The sequence below is a fragment of the Vespa velutina genome, chromosome 6 (assembly GCF_912470025.1).
Source record: "Vespa velutina chromosome 6, iVesVel2.1, whole genome shotgun sequence".
NCBI classification, from domain to species: Eukaryota; Metazoa; Arthropoda; class Insecta; order Hymenoptera; family Vespidae; genus Vespa; species Vespa velutina.
In genome coordinates this window covers 752501-774311 of record NC_062193.1, presented here as the reverse complement: position 1 = coordinate 774311, position 21811 = coordinate 752501, and the positions used below count along the sequence as shown (strand labels likewise).

The following is a 21811-nucleotide window of genomic DNA, read 5'->3' as shown; positions in this document are numbered from 1 at the left end:
ATCTCACTTTATATCCAATCAATTGTCCATTCTGTGCATTCTTCGGTGGTGGTGACCATCTTACAAACGCCGAAGTCATATTGATCATACCAACGTGAACGTTTTCCGGTGCACTAGATGGCACATCCTCCAAAGTTATAGCCAATTTTACATTACTAGGTCTCCCTTCTATGGTTTTGTAAAATGGCACAAGGAAGAACTCATATCGTTTGTACTTCTCCAAATTGGTTAGAACGTAACTAGTTGCACCGGCATTGAATACAGTTACCATACGATATTCTGGCTTCTCGGTGAGTTCACGGTAACGTATATAAAGACCCTCGACTAAATCAGCTGCACCAAGTATCTAAAATACAAAGGGGAAATGCTCAAGGATCGCATCCAACCGGACGAAGGGGATTTACGTTTGTCACTGTCCAAGTAACCGCTTTTGATCTCGAACTTACGTCCCACATAATTTTAACGCTGGTACTGCTCAACGGTTGGACTTCCTTCAAGTGCAGTATTTCGCTGTTAAGCCGATCCCTCGCGCGAATCAATTCTATCTGTGGTACCGTCCGTTGATCAAGGCTACTCGTGTGAGCGACATCGGACAACGGTCCAGGAAGCGACAAGCCGTGACTATTCTCGGCACGCACGAGGAACACATAGTTTGTGTCAGGCTTTAAATCCGTTACCTGTAACAGGAAATGTTGATCTTTATCATAGTCATCATTATCATCGTCATTATTATTATTATATTTATGGAAACACTTTAGGGGAGAAAATTACGAGTGAAATAAATAGTAATAATAAAAGAAATTTCCAAACAACTTTATAACATTCGTTAAAACATAATCAAATTTACACTGGCATATGTACTTTTTGAATATATCAGATAGTTACAAAAGTTTCTTTCGCACGCAATTGTTTGCTTTATCTGGCAATGTTTAAAAATGAAAAGATACTTTTGTTACGATTTAATACATTCACATAAATATGTTTATCGACGATACTTACGGTGTAAGTGTCGTCGATGACACTGGTTGCTGCGACAACCCAACCGGTATTCAGATTGCTACTGAAATATTCGATGTTATAACCAATGATTTTGCTTTGACCCTCGTTCCCAGGACTCCATGTTAAAGTAACCGAGTTACTGGTAGCGTTTATAATTCTAGGTTTACTCGGGCTCTGGGGCAATGCCGATATTTCCGGAGTTCTGTGAAAGGTCGTCGTCGTGCTGACCGTCAATGTGGCAGACCAAGATGTGTTACCGGATTCTGAGCTTGCAATACACGTATATAAACCGGAGTCACTCATTTGAAGGTCGTCGATGAACAAAGTTCCATTGTTAGCCATTGTTATACGATTTCCTAGTTGGATAAGAACACCGTCCTTGTGCCAATGTACCTTTGGAGTTGGAGTACCAACAGCACGACAAGGTAACGTAGCAACGCTTTTGACAGGAAGTGTCTGATTTGCTGGGCCCAACTCGATTATCGGAGGTGGTATGTCTTCGGCAGACATCACCTTTGTTAACAGGAAACGAATAAGAGAGAACGATTTAAGAAACAGCTTGTAGAGGTGTAATAAAAATCTTTGTCTACAGTTTTTATGACTATCTTTTAGAACTGTTGCATCGTTTAGATTACTTTTAGCTCAGGTGTCGTCGACTTACCTGAAGGAAGACAGTCGCCGTACTTGCACCAGCTTGACTTATGGCGCTACAGACGTAATGGCCTTCGTCTTTCCTTATCACACCTTTTATGCGCAAACTTTCGTCCTGAGTGACCGTATATCGTCCCTGATAAGTGTTTCCCGGAAACATCAACTCTTGAGAGCCCTCGCGGGTCCAAAATATCGATGGCTTCGGAGAACCACGAGCGGAACATGAAAAAGATACATCCGATCCGGTACTAACCGTTTCGTCTTTCGGAAAATTGACGAACACCGGCTTCGCTGTTGATAAAACACAATGACAATTTATTATAATTAATATCAATGATAATATTTACTTGAAACATTTACAAACGGTCTTTTTCTTTTTCTTTTTTTTTTTTTTTTTTAATTTTCTATAAACTAAGATAATAATTTATAATGACGGCAAACAACGAATTTATCGTGTTTAGGAAAAAGTAACGTTATCGTGGTGACATTTAAGTATGCAAAAGCTTTCGTATTCTTCGACCGGTTGTTAGAATGCATTAAGGAAAGAAGTAATAAATCTACAATGGCTTGGCCTAGCATAATACCGGTTTCGACGTCTTGTGAACGCGTCCATTTATTTTTAGTATCTCTTAAGACGCTAATGACTCGTTGGCAAGAGATTAAAAATGAAATATCTGACTCGATTATGCGAACGAACGCGTCCTCGTTGTCGTTGTTGTTGTCATTGTCGTTGTCGGTTTCGTAGGAACTATTTCCGAGACAATGAGTCAAGCCCTACCAATCGATTCTCTTCTCTATCTATTTATACTCACAATGAACGGTGAGTACCGCATTCGCCGAAATAGCGCCAACTTCGTTCTCCGCGTCGCATATATACGTTCCTTGATCCTCGGGTATTACCCTCTCGATGCGCAAACTTTTGTCATCCAAAATGTGAGCTCGGCCAATCGGCATCTTTCCATCGTTACGACGCCATAAGATATCTGGTTGTGGATCACCACCCACTCGACAAGCAAATTCTGCGGTTTGATCCGTCAGAATAGTTTGATTGCTTGGTATGGCGCTGAAGTATGGTTTCACTGAAATAACGAATGATAGATTTAATTCGCGTTTATTTTCTTGGAAGAGTCCAATTATCAGAAGATATTCAAGTCTCCATCGTAGATTCTTTCTATAGAATCTTTATATCATAAGATTTATCTCAATTTTTTCCTATTATTCTTTTCTTTTCTTTTCTATTCTTTTTTTTTTTTTTCTAATTTATATTTGACGAATCAATGAACGTTTTCTATCTGACACAATAGACTTTGTTATCCGTAATTATGAAACTCTATTTATCCATCGACTGACTAATTTCGTGAATCATTTTACTTTTTTTCCTTTTTTACATATACATACTTATATATATATATATATATTTATAGATTTGATGATTCAATGAATATTCAAATTATTTTTCCTCGTTAAAAAGAAAAATAGAATTTTGTAATAATAAAATAATGAAACATTCTGTATCGTCTATCAAAACGACAGGATTGAATTAATTACATTTATCAAACATTCTCGAAGAGTTTTATATACTTCCTTAAAAAAAAAAAAAAAAAAAAAAGAAAAAAAAACAAATCTCAAAAATCTATAGTGAAGAAAATCAAAACAATATCAATCGTAATATAATTCATACCATATACAGTGAGAGACGCAATTGCTGATTCCTTAACTCCGACCATATTTTCGGCAATGCATTGATACTTTCCTTGATCCGTTTGCCTTACGTCAGATATCAACAAGTTTCCACCGTCGACAAGAGTAATTCTAGAAAGTGTAAGGAAAGTTTTGACAAAAAGTTATTTGACAGATTGATTTCGATTGATTGGTCTATCATGGAAAAACATTGAATGGAAATTATTCTCTTTTTGTGAGAGAAAGAGAGAAAGAAAGAATGAATGAGTGAGATGGAATGATGGGAGAGGGGGACACACAACACGCACGTAGAATGTCACCGTTGGACGGACTACTAATTAACGAGTTGGGAGAGAGATTCGAAGGCATTAGAGTGCGAGAGAAAGAGAAAGAGAAAGAGAGAGAGAGAGAGAGAGAGAGAGAGAGAGAGAGAGCCGACGAGGCAGCATTAAATCAATCGCTCCTCGATTACACCCTTTAATTTATAGCGCCCGTTAATTTCGCTGTCGACGAGAGATCGTGTTTCCTCCGTGCTCTTCGAACGGGCATTAAGCGCAAGCCCGCGCAATGCTGTTGCTGCTGCTGGTGCTGCTGTTGCTGCTGTTGCTGCTGTTGCTGCCAGTGCACGCTCGGTCTCTGCGTGCACGTCAGAAACGTGCGTGCTAAACGTAAACGGATTTAATTCATACTACTCCGAGTCTAAATTATCGTCCGTTCGATATATCCGTTTGTTGTTTCTATTGGATAGGGTTTTGGAACTTTCGACGATATTGATTTTCGGAGTTTAACGTTCCATCGGGCTTTCCTCCGAATAATATCCCGGATTTTTTTCACTGATAAATCCTTTCATTATATATGGATATTTTTTTTCTCTCTCCTCTATTCTCCCTCCCCCCCCCCGCCCCGCCCCGCCCCATCCCTTCTTTTTCTTCATTTATACATTTATTTTTATTTTTATTTTCTCTCCCTCTCTCTCTCTTTTTTCTTTTTTCTTTTTCTTTTTCTAATGAAATCAATTTATTCGAGTATCATGATTAAAATGAAAGCCGATCGAGATAATACAAAATAATTTTTAAATTTGTATGAAAGAAAGTGAATGAAAGGAATGTTATATATGTCTATATAATTTTATTCTATGAATTTATACGCGCACGCATAGACGAAGATTGTTCTACGCAAAAAAAAAAAAAAAAAGAAAAAGGATACCGAATCGAAATTCTGTAATGAAATAATTAATTATCTTTAATTTATCGTAGAATTCGAAGAAAAGGACAAAAAGTCATTTTGATCTGACATAATTAATCCTTCTCATTAACAATATTTTTATCTTCGAAATCATTGATATGAATTTATTGATTACTCCTTTATAGAATTCCAAGGTATATTAATTTTAAAACGTGAAGGACACATATTCTGACATGGTTATCGTTAAGGAATGCGTAGGGAATGGACAGGACCATCGAAACTCAAGAGAGAGAGAGAAAGAGAAAGAGAAAGAGAGAGAGAGAGAGAGAGAGAGAGAGAGAAGATACATAGGGGGATAGAGAAAGAGAAAGACAGATATAGAGAATGGATGATTCGGTAGTACTCACCGTTTGTTGCTTTCCAAGTCTATAATGTGACCGTTCCGCCTCCAATGGAGGGTTGGTTCCGGATGACCTCTGGGTGGTCCGCATTCTAGCATGGCGGTTTCTCCAGCAGCCACCCTTGTATTCTGTGGTTCCGTCCGAAACTCGTCTCGTAGTACTGCAATCATCCAAATGCACGAAGCATTAAAGCGCTGGTAGATAGTTAGGTAGGAGTATGTGTATTGTCGATCGATGATTCCAACGATTTCTCCTTCTATCTATCAATCTATTTCTCTCTCTTTCTCTCTCTCTCTCTCTCTCTCTCGGTTTCTCTCTCTCTCGAGAGATTCGTCGGATATTCGCATTGTCCCGAAAAAGATTCATTGGTATATCTACATATGTATAAATTCTATATAAGGTCTTTGTGTGTGTTGCTATGTATGTATGTATATATAAGGTGGCCCAGCAATTTTGATATAATCGAAAAGGAGATGATACCTTTTAAGAAAATAAATCCAAATACATAATGATTTTCGTTTAAGAAATAATTTTTACTTTATTCATTAGTTTCATTGTTTCTTTTTTTTTTTTTTTTTTTTTTGTTAAATGAAAATATTCAAAAAGAATATAAATATATTGTATATGTATATATATATATATATATATATATATATATATATCTTTTTTTATATATTATATATATATATATTAGGGGGACTGGAAAGTAATATCTCTTTCTTAAATTATATTCAAACGAATAAATTTTTAACAAGTTTTTATTTTTAATCACAATCAAATATCGACATGCGCAGAAACGACATTACTTTCCGGTTCCCCTAATATATACAGAATAATTATTCTAAATAACTAATATTGATGAAAAATAAACATTTATCATTGAAGAATTCTTCATTCCCATTCTTTTTTCTTTTTTTTTTTTCTTTCTTCCTTATTTTGCATAAACTTTCCGCGCGTATATTTTTACATTTACTAAATACAAACGTTCGATATATGTAGAACTTTTCAATCTCGTTATACCAGATATAAAAGTGAACGTAATACTGTGATGCAAAAAAGAAGAAAGAAGAGAAAAATAGAAGAAAAGAGATAAAGGAATAATAAAAAAAAAAAAGAAAAAACAAAAAAAAAAAGAAAAAAAAAAGAGTGGAGAGAAAAAAAGAGCCATTCGCCGAAAGGTAGATATCCCGTTGGTGCGAATTTCGAAATAATACCTATGAAACGTGCACAACGCCAACATTTATCTCCGCAACCGGAATAACGGTCTTTAAAAGCGGTCGCGAATATACGCGTCTAGGGCCGAAGTCAATGTAGAAATTTATTTGTCTGGGGTGGTGGCTCGACGAAAAAAGTTAAACACGAGAAGCTGTTAGAGAAAGAGAGAGAGAGAGAGAGAGAGAGAACGAGAGTGAGAGTGAGAATGTAAGAGAGAAAGAGAGAAAAGAGGGTGGGAGATGCTGTGTAAACGACGTAATTAAAGGCCAAGAGATATGGTCGCGAGTTTGTACGTGCGAAGGAAGCGAGGAAAGTGGATGGCAAAGAGAAAGAGAGAAAGAGAGAGAGAGAGAGAGAGAGAGAGAGAGAAAGATGGAAGATGAAGATACAAGAGGAAGAAGAATCGAGAGGGGGACTTGCATAGGTATCGTTTATGGAACGACGGTCGAAGCGATTTCGACGTAAATCGATCGTAATCCCTTCTCTCTCTCTCTCTCTCTCTCTCTCTGTCTCTCTCTCTCTTTCTCTCTGGTTCGATCCATGAGGAAGACGAGGAAAGAGGAGGGTCGGCTCGTATGGGTTGAGTTCTTGACTCGCCTCGCCCCAAGTCCCTCGTTTATCGTCCTCACCCTCCTCCCACTCACCCTTCTAACCTTTGGAAATTCTCTCCGAATTCTCGGCGAAGCTCGTCGAAGACCGGCCCATCGTCTCGTCTTTCCTTTTACTCTCTCTCTCTCTCCCTCTCTCTCTCTCTCTCTCTCTCTCTTTCTATATCTCTCTCATCCTGGCTTCGTTCACGACTTTACTTTAGTCTACTGCGCACCGAGCAAATAGCCACGCGCAGAAAGGCACGATACCTTTCATACTGTTCGTCTTTTTTCCATTTGCTAGTAGCCGCTGAGCTTTTATTCATTTTATTTTTTCTTCTCCCTTCCGTTTCCTTTTTTTCTTTTTTTTTTTCTCTTTGCTTTTTCTTCTTCTCTTCTTTTTTTTTTCATCCCTTCCTTTACTAACCCCTTTTTACATACAGTCCACGCATATACGTACACCTACTTACATATATATATATATATACATACATACATATACATAGAATAAATATATGTGTGTGTGTGTGTGTGTGTGTGTGTGTGTGTGTCCGTTAACACGTTCGCGAAAAATTAGTTTGTACAAGCGTCGAATTTTCGTGAAGAAAAGGAAAAAAAAAGGAAAAGAAAAGAGACGTGCTATTACGAGAAAAACATGGGACCGAAGAACGGTGACAATGGCGACGGTGGATGAAGGGGGATGAAGGGGATGAAGGGAGGCGAATGGTTAGGAGGAGGAGAAGAAGGAGAAAGAGGTGAAGGAGGTGGATGGGATAGAGGATACGTGGGAGGATTGGGCAAGTGTTCGGAGATAGTTTGGCTCTTGCACTCTTGTTCTTTCATTTTCTTCGAAGAAGATAGAAAAGGAAGGAAAGAAAGAAAAAAAAAAGAAAGAAAGAAAGAAAAAAAAATCGTTTCGTCTATTTCGGAGTTATATTCTTTTCGCGACTTTTATGAACCACCCTTATCCCCCTCCCCACTTCTTTTTCCCCTCTGATTCTTATCCACCTACTACCTCCCCACTTTTCCCCTCTCTATCTCTATTACCTTTCCCCTCTTTCATTTTTAACCGTCCTTCTTTCCTTCTTTAATGGATTAACTTTTTTATTGTATGATCTCTTTCCATCTCTTTCCATCTCTCTCTCTCTCTCTCTCTCTCTCTCTCTATCTCATTCTCTTTTATTCTCCTTCTTTCTTTCTCTGTCTATACGTTTCGTTTCGTAGAGAAATTCTCGACTTCTTGAAGAGAGACTAATTCGTCCGATCGAATTCCGTTGTAGAGTATTATACGACGTCGGAGAAGCTGAAGAGTCGTAGTCGTAGTCGTCGTCGTCGTCGTCGTCGTCGTCGTAGTCGTCGTCGTCGTCGTCGTCGTCGTCGTCGTTGTGGCATCGGTCGTTAATGCTCTCACCTTGACGTATACCATTACCATTTGTCGCGCAAGGTCGGATTACTTGGAAAACGTTCCACCAGCATCTCGCGGTGAGAAGGGTTAGAGAAGGGAGGAAGAAAGGGGCTGCTTGAAACCCCGTAAAAGCCGATCGATCGAAGCCGAGCGTCCATTAAGAGAACCAAGACCGATTTAACAGTCTCTCTTTGTCTCTCTCTATCTCTCTCTATCTCTCTATCTCTCTCTCTCTCTCTCTCTCTCTCTCTCTGTCTTTCTTGTTCTTGCGGTATAAGAAGATAAAGGCTAGAAAATATTGTCCGTTCGATTGTAAGTTCATTATCTGAGTGTTTCTTAAACTATTCAAATCTTTTTCTATTATCCCGTTCAATGATAATACATATCTTAATTAACAATTTTAATATAAAATAGATAATTGAGATATGATTAACGTTATCAAGTATCACCGACAGAATATTCTTATTATTTTCTTTCTCATCTTTTATCGGAACGAAAGTTTTACACGCGTACGTGCAAACGTATGAATACTTTTCTTGTATGAAATCGAAAATAAAAGAAGAAGAAAAAAAGAAAAATGCAAAAAGGAAAAAAGGGAAGAAAGAACGAAAGAAAAGAAAGAAAAGATCGAGAGCTTGTCGAAGCTTTCCAGAAGTTCCCAGTTGGGGGATTGAGGGGACGGTGGGAGGGAGGGAGGGAGGGAGGGAGGTAGAGATGGAGGAAGGACGAGTGCAGCGAATAGAGGGCGATAAATAACGGGGAAAAGTGCGAAAAATGAGAGAGAAAAAAAGGTTATCGAGACGTAGGGTATGAAAAAAGAGGGTGAGAAGGAAAGAGAGAGAGAGAGAGAGAGAGAGAGAGTAAAAAGGGAGTAGAGGGGTGTGTCGTTGTCGTCGTCGTCGTCGTCGTCGTCGTCCTCGTCGTCGAATAGAGTGCATTAAGCCGGTGAAACGGTAACGATGGGACGAAAAGCTAAGTTATGACCGATCAAGATTAAATCCGGCAATTTATAAAATTACGAATTTAAATGGAAGACTCGAACTCGTTGGCAGTAACGGAGAGCTTTTGCTGCCGGTTCAGAGATCGTTCGATTTAACGTTCGATTCCATCGATGGCGTTGCGGCTTCGCGCCGTACGAGTTAACGGATTTTCACGATGTGCAACGTGTCTCGTAAAAAGGATTCTCTTGTTAGCATTCGCAGCTCGTCCGCAAACAACGCCGTCCGCTTTTGGGCGCTTAATCGAGGACCATTTGCGAGGACTACTCTTCTTTTTTCTTTTTTTTTTCTTCTTCTTCTTCTTCTTCTTCTTCTTCTTCCTTTTTCCTTCTTTCTCTTTTTTTTATTTTTTTTTTTTCCTTTTTTTTCCCCCGTAAGAGAAGAAATCCCTCGATAAGAATAATATCGAAACGAGACGGAGGAAAGAAAAGAGGTGATGTAAGTTAATTAATGTTAACACGTAGCGCTGTAATTATATATATATATATTTCTTTTTTTTTTTATCTTTGTATTTTTTAATCTTTTTTTCTTTCTTCCCCACTTCCTTTTCTTTTCTCTTCTTTTATCAGTTCATCCTCGTACAATTATCCCGTTTAAATGATAATGAAGATCAACATGAGAAATGCAATTATTTTTTATTACGAATTTAAATCGTCTGCGTAGTTTTAGATTTAGTAAAAGGAAAAAAAAAGAAAAAGGAAAAAATTGAAATGAAACGAGAAGAAAGAAAAATGGAAGGAACGAAAGGGATATTTTCAAGCATTTCTATTGGCTTTAATCACGATCCGTCCTATTGTTTAGCCCCTTTTGCTAGTATTTCCGAAGTAAAGGGAAGCCAACGCACGATATAGCAATTACGTCGTTTAGAACAAATCTCGGTAGTTCTAACTGAAGATAGGCAGCTATTGTATTAACCTCTCTCTCTCTCTCCCTCTCTTTCTCCTTTAACATATCGATCGTACAGGGATTCGTGGTCGATCATCCCTCAGGGGGTTGCATCGAAGATGATCTTCTCTCTTTCTTACACACACGCGTATATAGAGTAAGAGAAGGAAGATCTTTCTAATAAGACTGAGCGAGATAGACAGACGACAGACAGATAGAGACAGAGAGAGACAGAGAGAGAGAGAGAGAGAGAGAGAGTGTGTGTGAGAGAGAGAGAGAGGATTACTCTCCGTTGTTTGAAGGGATCCAACGATCGTTCGGAGGGAATCAACGCTGGGTATAATGGCATATTCTCGTACCGTTATTACGTTCGAGGTGTACGCCCAGTGCACGTTACATCGACTACAAAATAATATTAAAGTCCTATTACGGTGGTACGCGTGAGTGGTAGGCAGACAAGAGAGAGAGAGAGAGAGAGAGAAAGCAAGTACGATCCTCTCTCTCTCTCTCTCTCTCTCTCTCTCTCTCTCTCTCTGTCTGTCTCTGTCTGTCTCTCTTCGTAATCGAGAACAGCCTTTGGCTGTGTCGGTTGTTGGTGGTGACGAGAAGACGATCAGAAAGAGATGGAGGTGTACTCGATGGGAAGTGCAGTCGATTTCAAAGTCAACCATTTTCTTCTTCTTCTTCTTCTTCTTCATCTTCTTTTTCTTCTTCTTCTTCTTCTTCTTCTTTTTCTTCTTCATCTTCATCTTCTTCTTCTTCATCTTCTCCTTTTGCTTCTTCTTCTTGAATATCTTTCAAGCTCATTCGAACGTAGTCACCGCGTGCCTCTACACTTCATGTATCGCGTGCTGCTCATGCTAATAATGGACGAACGCGAGCTGCCACGATTTTATTCCTTCATTTTTTCTTCGTCTTCTTCTTCTTCGTCTTCTTTTTCTTCATCGTCGATTTGCTTTAACTCCTTCAGGCGTTAAGACGTCACGCCTGTTTTTCACTTTTCCAAGAGTCTCGTATCAAGCTTGTGATCTCTGCTATGATAAGGGAGATCATTGTCACAATTCGTCGGTATATTTTAGTTTATTTTATTTTTCATTGTTTTTCTTTTTTTTTTTTTTTCTTTTTTCTTTCCTTTTGTTCTTTTTCTTCTTTTTTTTTTTTTTTCCTTCCAGAAACCAAAGTACAAGGATGTAGTTGAGATTTTCGACAATCGTTTCATTCGAAGATAAACTTTATTCGATATCGTTACGTTCGAATGTTGTATCATTTGAAATAGTAATGATAATTAATGACACGCGATATTATAAAAGTTAAAAAAAATTATTCGTATCTTTCGTTAATTCATCATTTTCATCGAGTTTCACGTATAAGAAAAAAGATAATAGTTATGATTAAATTTTTCTTTTCTTTTTTTTTTTTTTTTTTTATTCGAACGAAGAATATCTATTAAATTTTAAAATGATCAATCATAAAGATCGTATAAAGAATGGACGGGTGTTAAGCGTTGGAAGAAACATTGATATACCTATGATACTCGTTTCTCTGATTGAATTTTAAATTAATTAAATCCGAATCATCTCATATACCTTTTTCAATTTCCCTTTTCGTGTACCTTTTTCAAGCGAGAAAAATAAAACCATCGAACAACAATCGCTCGTACGTAAACATTACTCCGTACGCCCGATTCTACTATGACTCGCGATGTAAACACGAGTTTTTATTGCGAATCCTTTTCGAACGAAGGAACAAAAGAAAAAAAAGGAATGAAAAGTATGAAAAAATAAAAAAACGAAGGGGAAAAAAAAAAAAGGAAAAAAGAAATAAACTTGTCTTTCAAAAGTGAGTTGTTTTTCAACATTGTCTTTCAACAATGATTTCATCGTTGAACACCATTCTCTATTATAGGCAAACTTTCTCTCTCTCTCTCTCTCTCTCTCTCTCTACACACACACACACAAATCTACACATTTATACGGATATTATTCTTATAACGTTACGTTAACACGTTATTTCTCATCTAAATGGTTTTTCATCATACATAGTTCCAGAATATTATTCCCGTAAGTTTCCGTACTGTGGACGAAACGCTATACGTTTTTCTAAGGTCGACGTTTAATCAACGAGAAACGAAAACGTGTTTTCAAGGAACGATAGAGAATCGCCGAGTTCTCAGGGACCATTCGGAAAGGGAATTAATTGAAATAAATGTTATTCCAGCAAGAAATCTCCGGATACTATTATACATACATACATCCTATCTATCTATCTATATACGTACCTTATACGTATGTACATTGATATGTATGGGATAGATATATACATACATGTATACCTTAGAAAGATATATAGGTACATATCTACGGCGACCACAGAGCCATACTCAGATGGGATATTATTACGTCGTTCTTGATACGATTTCTATTCTCGATTCTATTAAATGGATATTTGGATATCCCGTTAATTGCGATTCGCAAAACGATTACGTCGAATGAGATGACGTCGCTTGAGAGGAGGTGGCTTGGGTTTGCAAGGGGTAACGAGGGAGGGGGTTGGGTTGTACGATGGAAGAGGAAATGGTGAGGGTGAAAGAGAGACAGAGAACTGGAGATCCTATCTCGAACATAATTCCTGCTCCCGATACCGAGGTTAACCATCGGTGGATATCTTCGATGCCCCCGGCAAATTTCCAAGTCATTCCTATGCAATTCGCATTTCGCTCGCCGATGACAGGACGAATCTCTCGTGTAAGTAGGTATAAGATCGAGAGAAGGGAAGATAGAAAGAGAAAGATAAAGGAGAGCCAGAGGCGTTCTACGTTGGAACTGGCAGGAGTCTCTTCTATTAGAACGAAGATTTTTTTCTCTTCGTCAGCTGGCCAAAATCGTAATGGAAGAGAAGGAATTGAATGGAGAAAGAAAAGAAAAAAAAAAAAGAAAGAAAGAAAAGAAAAAAAATGGGATTCTTTAATTGTCGAAAATCGATTGAATTTCGAGTTGACTTTTTTTTTTTTTAATTATTTTTTATGCTCGACACACACATATATATATATATATATATATATATATATATAGATACAGATATAGGTTATTATAAAAGGATTTAGAATCAAATTTATATTATGTATTACTGAGGTCGAACAGATGAAAATAGTTCATATTAACTTAAGTCCAAAAATGTTTTATTGAAAGGATATATACTTTTAAAGATATATATATATATATATATATATCTCTCTCTCTCTTTCTGTCTGCAAGAATGCAGACTTTCATACGTCGAATTAATTATTGTTGAACACTTTCTAATATTTAAACTGCATAAGAAATAATAGTAAATAAATTTTAAATACGTCCCCAAAGTTCATCTTCTGAATTTTTATTGTATTTTTACAAAGTAAATTTATTTCGCGTGACCTCCCATAAATAGAAGTTCAAAGAAGAAAAGCAAAAAAAAAAAAAACAAAGAGTACGGCAATCACTAATTCGACGAATGGAAATAAATTATAAATATCTTTAAAAGCATATATCTTTTCAATAAAATATTCTTTTTGGATGAACTATTTTCATCTATTTGACCCCCCAACCCGCCTCTCCCCCTTCTCCATTAATACGTGTTATAAGTTTAGATTCATATATAATAATCATTACGATTTTTAAAATATAATATCATTATGATCTTTAGAATTAATATAAATGAATATATAAATAAAATTTAAATGAGCCGTTCACAAGTTAAATCGATTAATATCGCTTCTTGTATTTGTTTAAAATTTGTTTATTTTGTTTAAAATTATTTTGTTTAAATTTGTTCAATACATTTGACGGAGTCCTCACTTTTTATATTCATAATAGATTTCCTTAATTTTCGTTATTTAATACCATTAAGTGACAATTTTTTTGTTTTCTTTTTTTTTTTTGGGGACCATTGAATTAAAAAATAATTTATTTCAGAAGCCAATCTCTGATTAACTTCTTTACTCTGGATGTAAATCGTTGCAATAATACAATTCAAATGTAGCAACAAGGTCTTTAAAAATACTGCAATGTTTATTTGAATTTATATCTTAAAGGGAAGTTTAAAATGCAATTAATATTGTTACATCACGTTTCTTCAATCTTTGTTTTTATGAAATTAATCGTTTTGACAAATGGAAAAGGGCTCAAATATAAGATATAAAATATAAATAAATAAATATAAATATTGAAAGGACATTGATTTAAGTTCTAACATAATTATTCCCAATTACGTAATTAAATTATACACGATTTAAAATGACAAGAAAAGGATTTGTGTATCGTGAGAAGAAAGAAAGAAAGAAAGAAAAAGAAAAACAAAAAAGAAAAAAAAAAAAGAAGAAGATATCCTAATATACATACTATTCAATTAATAAGCTATAATACTTTACGGTATTATTAGATCCGAGATAGGTACGAGGAACATTAGAGGCTGATACTTAATGATCGATTTAACGTGAAATAAATCAAAAACATAGAAGAAGTGTAAAAGAAAGAAAATATATTAAACGTTAAACGGTGATGTTGCTGCACGGGCAAGGCTTTGAAAAGGCGCGAAATAAATTGCGAAGCGTAATCCACTTCCTTGTCTGGCGTTCGTGCGGCACTAACGATGATTAAATAGCAGGGTGGTGTTGGTGGGCCGATGGTGATGGTGATGGTGATGGTTGTCGAGTAATGCCGACTATGACGTATGACTCATCGTAGAAAGGCGACGAGAGAAAAGAAGAAACGGTTCGATGCGACGAGGCACACGGCACGCGTGCATCATCGCGCACCACCAGGGTTACGCGTTAGCCCTTTGTTATATTTTCGTTTGGCTTTAGGAACGATCGTTCTCAGTACTTCAGCATCCATCTCTCTTTCTCTTTCTATATTCACGATGTTGTCTTTTCATTTACACCGCGCGTGCAAGCAACCTCGTTCGATCGGCTTTACCGTTCTAGCAGGAGGAACGACAACCCTTACGAGACGTAGTAGCCTTTCCAACTTTTTCGAGATCATCTACGACCCTTCGAAGAGGGTGTCTAGAATTGCTATGAAACAAAAGAGAGACAGAGAGAGAGAGAGAGAGAGAGAGAGAAAGAGAATTTGCAATTTAAAATTTATTTCATTGTTAATTTCTATTATAATATTGAATTAAGAAATAGAACTTTGACAAGGGATATTTGTCAATGGATTAATGTTTCTTTGATATTAAGCAATTAAAAAGGAACAGGAAGAAACTTTCTTATTGAACGATATATATATATATATATATATATAAAACGATTTGTAAATAACTTGTCGAGAGGATTGGAATTTTATTCGATTCAATTTTGTTACTTTTCATATTACTTGACATATGTACGATCGATGTGGTAAAGTTACAACGTCATGTCCAAAGTGACATATGACCGATAGAAATTAATTATTTTTTTATACTGTTCAATATGTAACACCAGATATCAATGTAGCTTATACTCTCTCTCTCTCTCTCTTTTTCTCTTAATTAATCGAACAAATGGTAATAAAGAAGAGTATTTATTAATTAATTATTTAAGAATAAAGAAAGACGAAGATTGAGGAAGGGTGAAAATTTGTATAAAACGTCTCTCTCTCTCTCTCTCTCTCTCTCTCTCTCTCTCTCTCTCTCTCTTTTGAAACGTGTTATGATTCTAAGTCTTTTATAGATAGCAAGGTTATCGATTTTCCATACGCTTTCTTTCTCCTTCCCATTCTATTCGGGCCCATCGTTACCACTACTAACTCCCTTTACTCCTCTTCCTTCCTTCCTTCCTTCCTTCCTTCCTTCCTTCCTTCCTTTCTCGTTCATCCTAGCTTACCCCAATGGCAGAGTCACAAACCTTATCTCTCTTTCCATCTTGCCGCACAACGAATGTGTACGTACGTATCTATCTATATATATATATATATATATATATATGTATATGTATTATGTATATGTATTATGTGCCTATCTACACTTGTTCCTATCCTCGCTGACATTACGAACGGAGCTTATCGATAAGGATTACGAGCGTGCTTTCGAATCCTCGTCCTTCGTCCTTCTTTCTCTTTTTTTTTGTTTTTTCCCCCCCCTTTTTTTTACGTCTTATCGTACGCGATACATCACTTTTTCTTTTTTTTTTTCTTTTTTTTTTTTTTTTTTTTTTTACATGAAACGGAAAACCACGTTAGATTGGGGCTAAAGGAAAAAGGTAACTATGAATGTATTCCATCGTGAAATCTTATTCGAGTGAAATGCGTACGGCTATTATTTTATGTTTATTATGATGGAAACACTTATATAATATATATATATATATATAGATGCATTTTTATGGAATCGTTTCTTTTTATTTGTTCTTTTCTTTTTTTTTTCATCTTTTTCGTTTTTCCTTTTTTTTCCCTTTCTCAATCTTCCTCAGCCTCGACTAGTTGAATAAAATTATATGATATTTTCTTCGAAGGGTGACGAGAGATTTATCTCAATTTTCTCGCGTTTAGTGGACGTCCTATCGTTTACCGAAATTCTATGGGTATTGTGGGGGAGAGCGGGGAGGGTGGGAGGGAGTGAGGGAGGAGGAAAGAGAGAGCGCGGCGGCAGTAGAATAAGTTGGAAAAATGACGAGTGCTTTACGATGTTACGAATTGTACTAAATTAATAAATTCATAATAATTTCGTTTGCGACGTGGCGAGTAACGAAAAAAGAATCTTCGATCGAGTTTCGTGAAAATTATTATTCATCGAGTATCGAGTATGCAAATTTACAGCTGCCGCTTTTCTCTCTCTTTTTTTTTCTCTCTCTCTCTCTCTCTCTCTCTCTTTCGAAAAATTGCCCCACCATAGAGTACATGTGTACAACGGATTTATAAAGTAAGTGTATGTATGTATTAAAAAAGCGCCATGGGCAAAACGACTTTCGTTCGATCGATCGATCCTGATATCTCGAAAAAGGAGATCCTTTACGAAAAGGAGGTCACGTGGGTCGTTCGAAAAGGACCATATGTGTCGTTGTTCTCTTCTTCGTTTTCTTTTTTTTTTTCTTCTTTATATATATAGATATATATATATATATATATAATAAATGAACGCACACACATATATATATAGACAGACACAATTTTTTTTCTCTTCCCTATGTGTATTTACTTTTTCAGTCGCGCTGATCTCGCATTATCAGGAGACATAACACCTTTTTATCGTGATCTTAAGTGGCTCTTTCTTAAAGACCGGATGACATTCCTGGAGCGTCTGGCTTGCGCCCCGTTATCGCCTCGATAATTTTACTTTTACAGCAGATGCTACGGGATACTCGTCGTAACAAGCGAGAGAGAGAGAGAGAGAGAGAGAAGGATGGCGTCTATGTGCGAGTTTTCATCTCTCCTTCGTCATTCTCCATCGTTTAGTTCTCGTATCATAAAGTTTTTGTCTCCGATCCCTTCTATTCCCCCCTCGTTCCTTTCCCATTCCTTCCGCCATCTTCCCCCCTTCTCCTTTTATCCCGTTATTTTCGAAACTTTTCACTCCTCACAAAATTTTAAGATCCATTTCGCACGTCGGTCCGTCTAAAACGAGTATAATTGACTTTTTCGTTTAATTAATAAAGCTCTCGTCAGACGGCACCTTGGCTTATTATTTATCTTCGATGTTATCTCCATGTTTGTATATATCGAATCGATGATAGAGAACAGTTTATAAAGTTAGTAATATAAATAAAATTCTATGTTTGCGCGCTCGATAATATATAATTAAAGAATGATAATATTTTAATCGACGATCGATCAAATAGAATTCATATTTCATTTTAGATTAGAAAGAAGTAATATTATAAATTCACTATACTCTTAAAATATAATATGTTACATTCCAAATTATATACTTGTACTTTATATTATAACGAGTTCGATTATCCTTCAAAATGTCAGATCAGTTTCAATGTCGTTGAACGTTAACTAACTTGTTCCCACGTGTTCCATCCGTTATACATTATCCTTCGTTCGGCTCCTTCAAAATTACCTCCTTAAAAGGTCCTCTCACAGGCCATACCCACTCATTGCTTCCTCGCGATTATCGGCTAAAGACGGTGAGCATATGTCGCATCGATCTCTTCTTCCCCCTTCTCATCATCTCACCCTTCTCCTCCTCCTCCTCCTCATCCTCATCCTCCTCCTTCTCCTTCTTCTTCTTCCTCATCCTTCATCCCTCATCTTATCCCGTAAGGAGATAAACGGCCGAGAGTCTGGAGAAGCAAACGGCTAGACGACACTTAGGACAGAGAAAATGATAGAAAGAGAGAGAAAGAGAGAGAGAGGGAGAGGGAGAGGGAGAACCACAGAGACTTGGCGCCTTCGTTGTGATGACAATGAAAGAGAAGAGAGAGAGAAAGAGAGAGAAAGAGAGAGAATGACTGATGAAGAAGACGAGGAAGAAACGAAACAAATAGGCGGATGATAGAAAGGGAAACTAACCCTCGGTGAGAGCCGGTGCGTAGGCAAACGACCTCCAATTAACGGACGTTGGGATCTGGAGCGAAAGAATTGAAGGACCCTTCCGTGTCCTCCCTACCCCTCTCTCCTATCTCTATCTCACTTGCTTTCAAGGGGTCGCCACGCTGCGAACGGACGAACTAATGAGAGCCTAAACCCCCTTGGAACTTATCCCCTCTATACGAGTATACGTACCACATACGAGAGAGAGAGAGAGAGAGAGAACTACCATCTGCGCACGATGAGGGCTTTCCAAGTGGACTGTGCTCGAGGGTGGTGGTGGTGGTGATGGTGGTGGTGGTGGTGATGGTACTGAGGATAGTGGGGGTAGAACGAGGGGGTTGGTTGTCGTCGGCAGGACATCTTAACGCACCGACAAGCATGCCGAAACAATTCACGACGGTGCAAAGCAACCCCTCTCGTTTCCCCTTTCCTTTTCTTTTTTCTTCTTCTTTTTTTTTGTTGTTTTTCTATCCTTCTCTCTCTCTCTCTTTTTGTTGTTATTGCTGTTGTTTGGTCAATCGAAGTCTCGAGCGATGAAGAAAAGAACAAAGATATATTTATAATCGTTTACTGCGTTACTCACGTTCCTTCAGCCTCTTCAGTTTCTTACTCTCTTTTTTACCTCTCTCTCTCTCTCTCTTTCTCTTTTTTTTCTTCTCTCTTTCTCTCCCCTTATTCTTATTTCAATCGGCGCCGGACGAGCTTTCTAAAGATTCTTTAATTCGATCGATATCGTCCCCAGACGATATTGTTCCTGCCACGTTTCTTTTTCTTCTTCTTCTTTTTTTTGTTTTGTTTTGTTTTGTTTTGTTCTTTTTTTCCTTCCGTCTCACATAGAGAATGAGTCACGACGAAGGCCGAAAGATTGATTAAAATAATACAAATAAAAATATTTTGTTAACGGATCGCTGCTCGAGCCCGTACCTTGATTTACAATCGAGAATTTGTGAATTAAAATCAATTCGCGTTGCAATTCGATCCGATCGAATAGGTTCGATTGAGAAAAAAAAATGTATATCTGACAAATGTTTCGTTGGAAATTTAAAAAAAAAGAGAGAGGAAAAAAAAGGAAACAAAAAAAAAAACAAAAAAAAAAAAAAAAAAACAAGGAACTCGTTAACCGATTGAAAACCGAGCCTCGAAAGATTCTGCTGATACAATATGTCTGTCATTTGTATCTCCATTGCGAATATTTTGCCTGGTTAAAATGCGATTTGCGATCGGTTCGCTTTGGATCGGCGACAACGGGAATCGGACCACGAAGAAATATCGCGTATTTGCATTTACTAGGAGTGCGTTTCTACGGTAGTACCGTATGCGGTCGCCGAGAAGATGCATCGGTCGTTGTTATTTTGCCACGGAAAAGCGCACGTGCGCGTTTCGGTATGACCTTAAAAGGGGATAAAGAGATATACCGTGCGGTTAATACGTCAACGACACTCGCCTTTAACGTAAATCAATTCCGGTAATACCGTTTTACCAGATGCAACCCTGTATGTTCTTCTTTCTCTTTTTATCCTTCTCTTTGTTAATCTCTCTCTCTCTCTCTCTCTCTCTCTCTCTCTCTCGTATTATTTCTTTTTTTTTTGCCTGTCTCTGATCGGCCGTCTTCGTATCGATCATCGTTATTATCATCCATTAACTCGCGGTGACATGTGCGCCACGAGCTACGACAGAAAGAGTATCCTTTATCAATTATCCACCGAAAATGCCCGTTGACGTTGACAATGAATCACGATATTATCCTACGGTCGGTCCCCGTATAATAATAACTCGTCCTTTCGATAATAATGATATTCCCCTTCTTAGGTTCCGAGGATGGTGTTTATCATTCTCCTCAACTTCATATTTATTCTTGTTTTCTCTTTTTTTTTTTTTTACGTCTTTTTCTTTCTCTTACTTTTCCTTTTTTTTTGCTTTTGTTGTTGTTGTTCCTTTTTTTCATACGCCTTCAGCAGCGAGGTTCGTAATATTTTTCCCTCTCCCCCTCCCCTCCCGAGTTCCAGTCTTATAAAAGTCTCCTTATAAGGGTAAGATTATCGCGATATGTTGTAATAATGAAATGATTTAGTTACCATAATCTCTTGTGGACATATAATATATATATATATACATATATACATACAGTAAAGGAATTATGTATTCAGTAGAGTAGGAATTTATTATATTATATTTTCATATTCCTATTATACGAACACTTGAGTCCATCGTTACACATATGGCTTTTAATTCGTTTTTCGGATCGTTCCGCAAATAATTTCATTACAATCGACCCAAATTAACAGGCTAATCGTGTATAATATTAATAATTTATTAGTTAATAATGAAGTAAATATAGTAGTCAAGTTAAATGAGGTATTAGATCTATTCATAATTGGCAAATATCAAATTCGGACACATTGAATATTTGTTGCATATAAAGTAAATATTTTATTATTCGATTATAAGATACTTGTAAGGATTATATATATATATCAATATAATTATGGAATATACATACATAACATACATAATTCTAAATCAATATGTGTATATCTATTTATGAAGATCTAATTGTCCGATGCAAAACAATTTATAAACAAATATAAAAGTCATTTTTTGCAAGTTCACTCAATGAAAAATATCATATATATATATATATAAATCATAACACGACTGATAAGCACCACTGACATTTATTGTAAAAAAGAAGAAACGTATTCGATTGACTTCAGAGTTACGATTGTCAATTCGACGAGAGATGAGATCAAAGTGAAAATCAATGGACGTCCAAGCAGACGGACGGACAAATATCAAGGAACGTTCTCTCCCGTCGTATAGGATGCCAATGTCAAATACAGCCGGCTATTACCCTGGCAACGCTTAGAGGACGAGTTCGAGAGGAAGTGACACCATTCGCTTTAACCCTATCCACTCGAAACGTTCTCAGCCGTTTGGAAATTCAGTTCTATGCATATTCCTCTCTCTCTTTCTCTCTGTACTTCTCTCTCTCTCTCTCTCTCTCTCTCTCTCTCTCTCTTTCCCAAAATTATAAAAATATTGAAGAACTTCTTCACGAGTTCAAAGATTCAAATGAGAGACACTCAAGAACGAGTCTTCCAATTTACGAGACCAACTATAGTGAGAGAGAGAGAGAGAGAGAGAGAAGAAAGAAAGAAAGAAAGATGGTGGTACGATATGGAAGGATACATAGTTTGTACATTGAGTATAGTAAGTGCGAGAGAAAGAGAGAGAGGAAAGAAGAATGGCAGGGGGGACCACCTTTTGCCTTCTTCCGCCTCTCGGCCAACTCTCACGACGCGCGGCCATTTGCATCGAT

At 37.1% G+C, this 21811-nt stretch overlaps 1 protein-coding gene across 4 annotated transcripts in view; it reads right to left on the bottom strand.

Annotated features, from left to right (window-relative positions):
• The window catches only part of LOC124949961 (roundabout homolog 2-like), a 203740-nt gene that overhangs the window by 6316 nt on the left and 175613 nt on the right, over positions 1-21811 (bottom strand). For 2 of the 4 annotated variants that reach the window (XM_047495907.1, XM_047495906.1), the window contains exons 3-9: positions 4923-5076; positions 3332-3462; positions 2463-2729; positions 1661-1941; positions 1000-1512; positions 447-677; positions 8-346 (exon numbers count right to left, since the gene is read on the bottom strand). In XM_047495907.1, coding sequence (XP_047351863.1) covers positions 8-346; positions 447-677; positions 1000-1512; positions 1661-1941; positions 2463-2729; positions 3332-3462; positions 4923-5076 — 1916 coding nt within the window. Of the gene's footprint in view, positions 1-7; positions 347-446; positions 678-999; positions 1513-1660; positions 1942-2462; positions 2730-3331; positions 3463-4922; positions 5077-6784; positions 7686-18019; positions 18042-21811 lie in introns of those variants that run through there. The other 2 variants (XM_047495909.1, XM_047495908.1) reach the window with 2 other exon arrangements.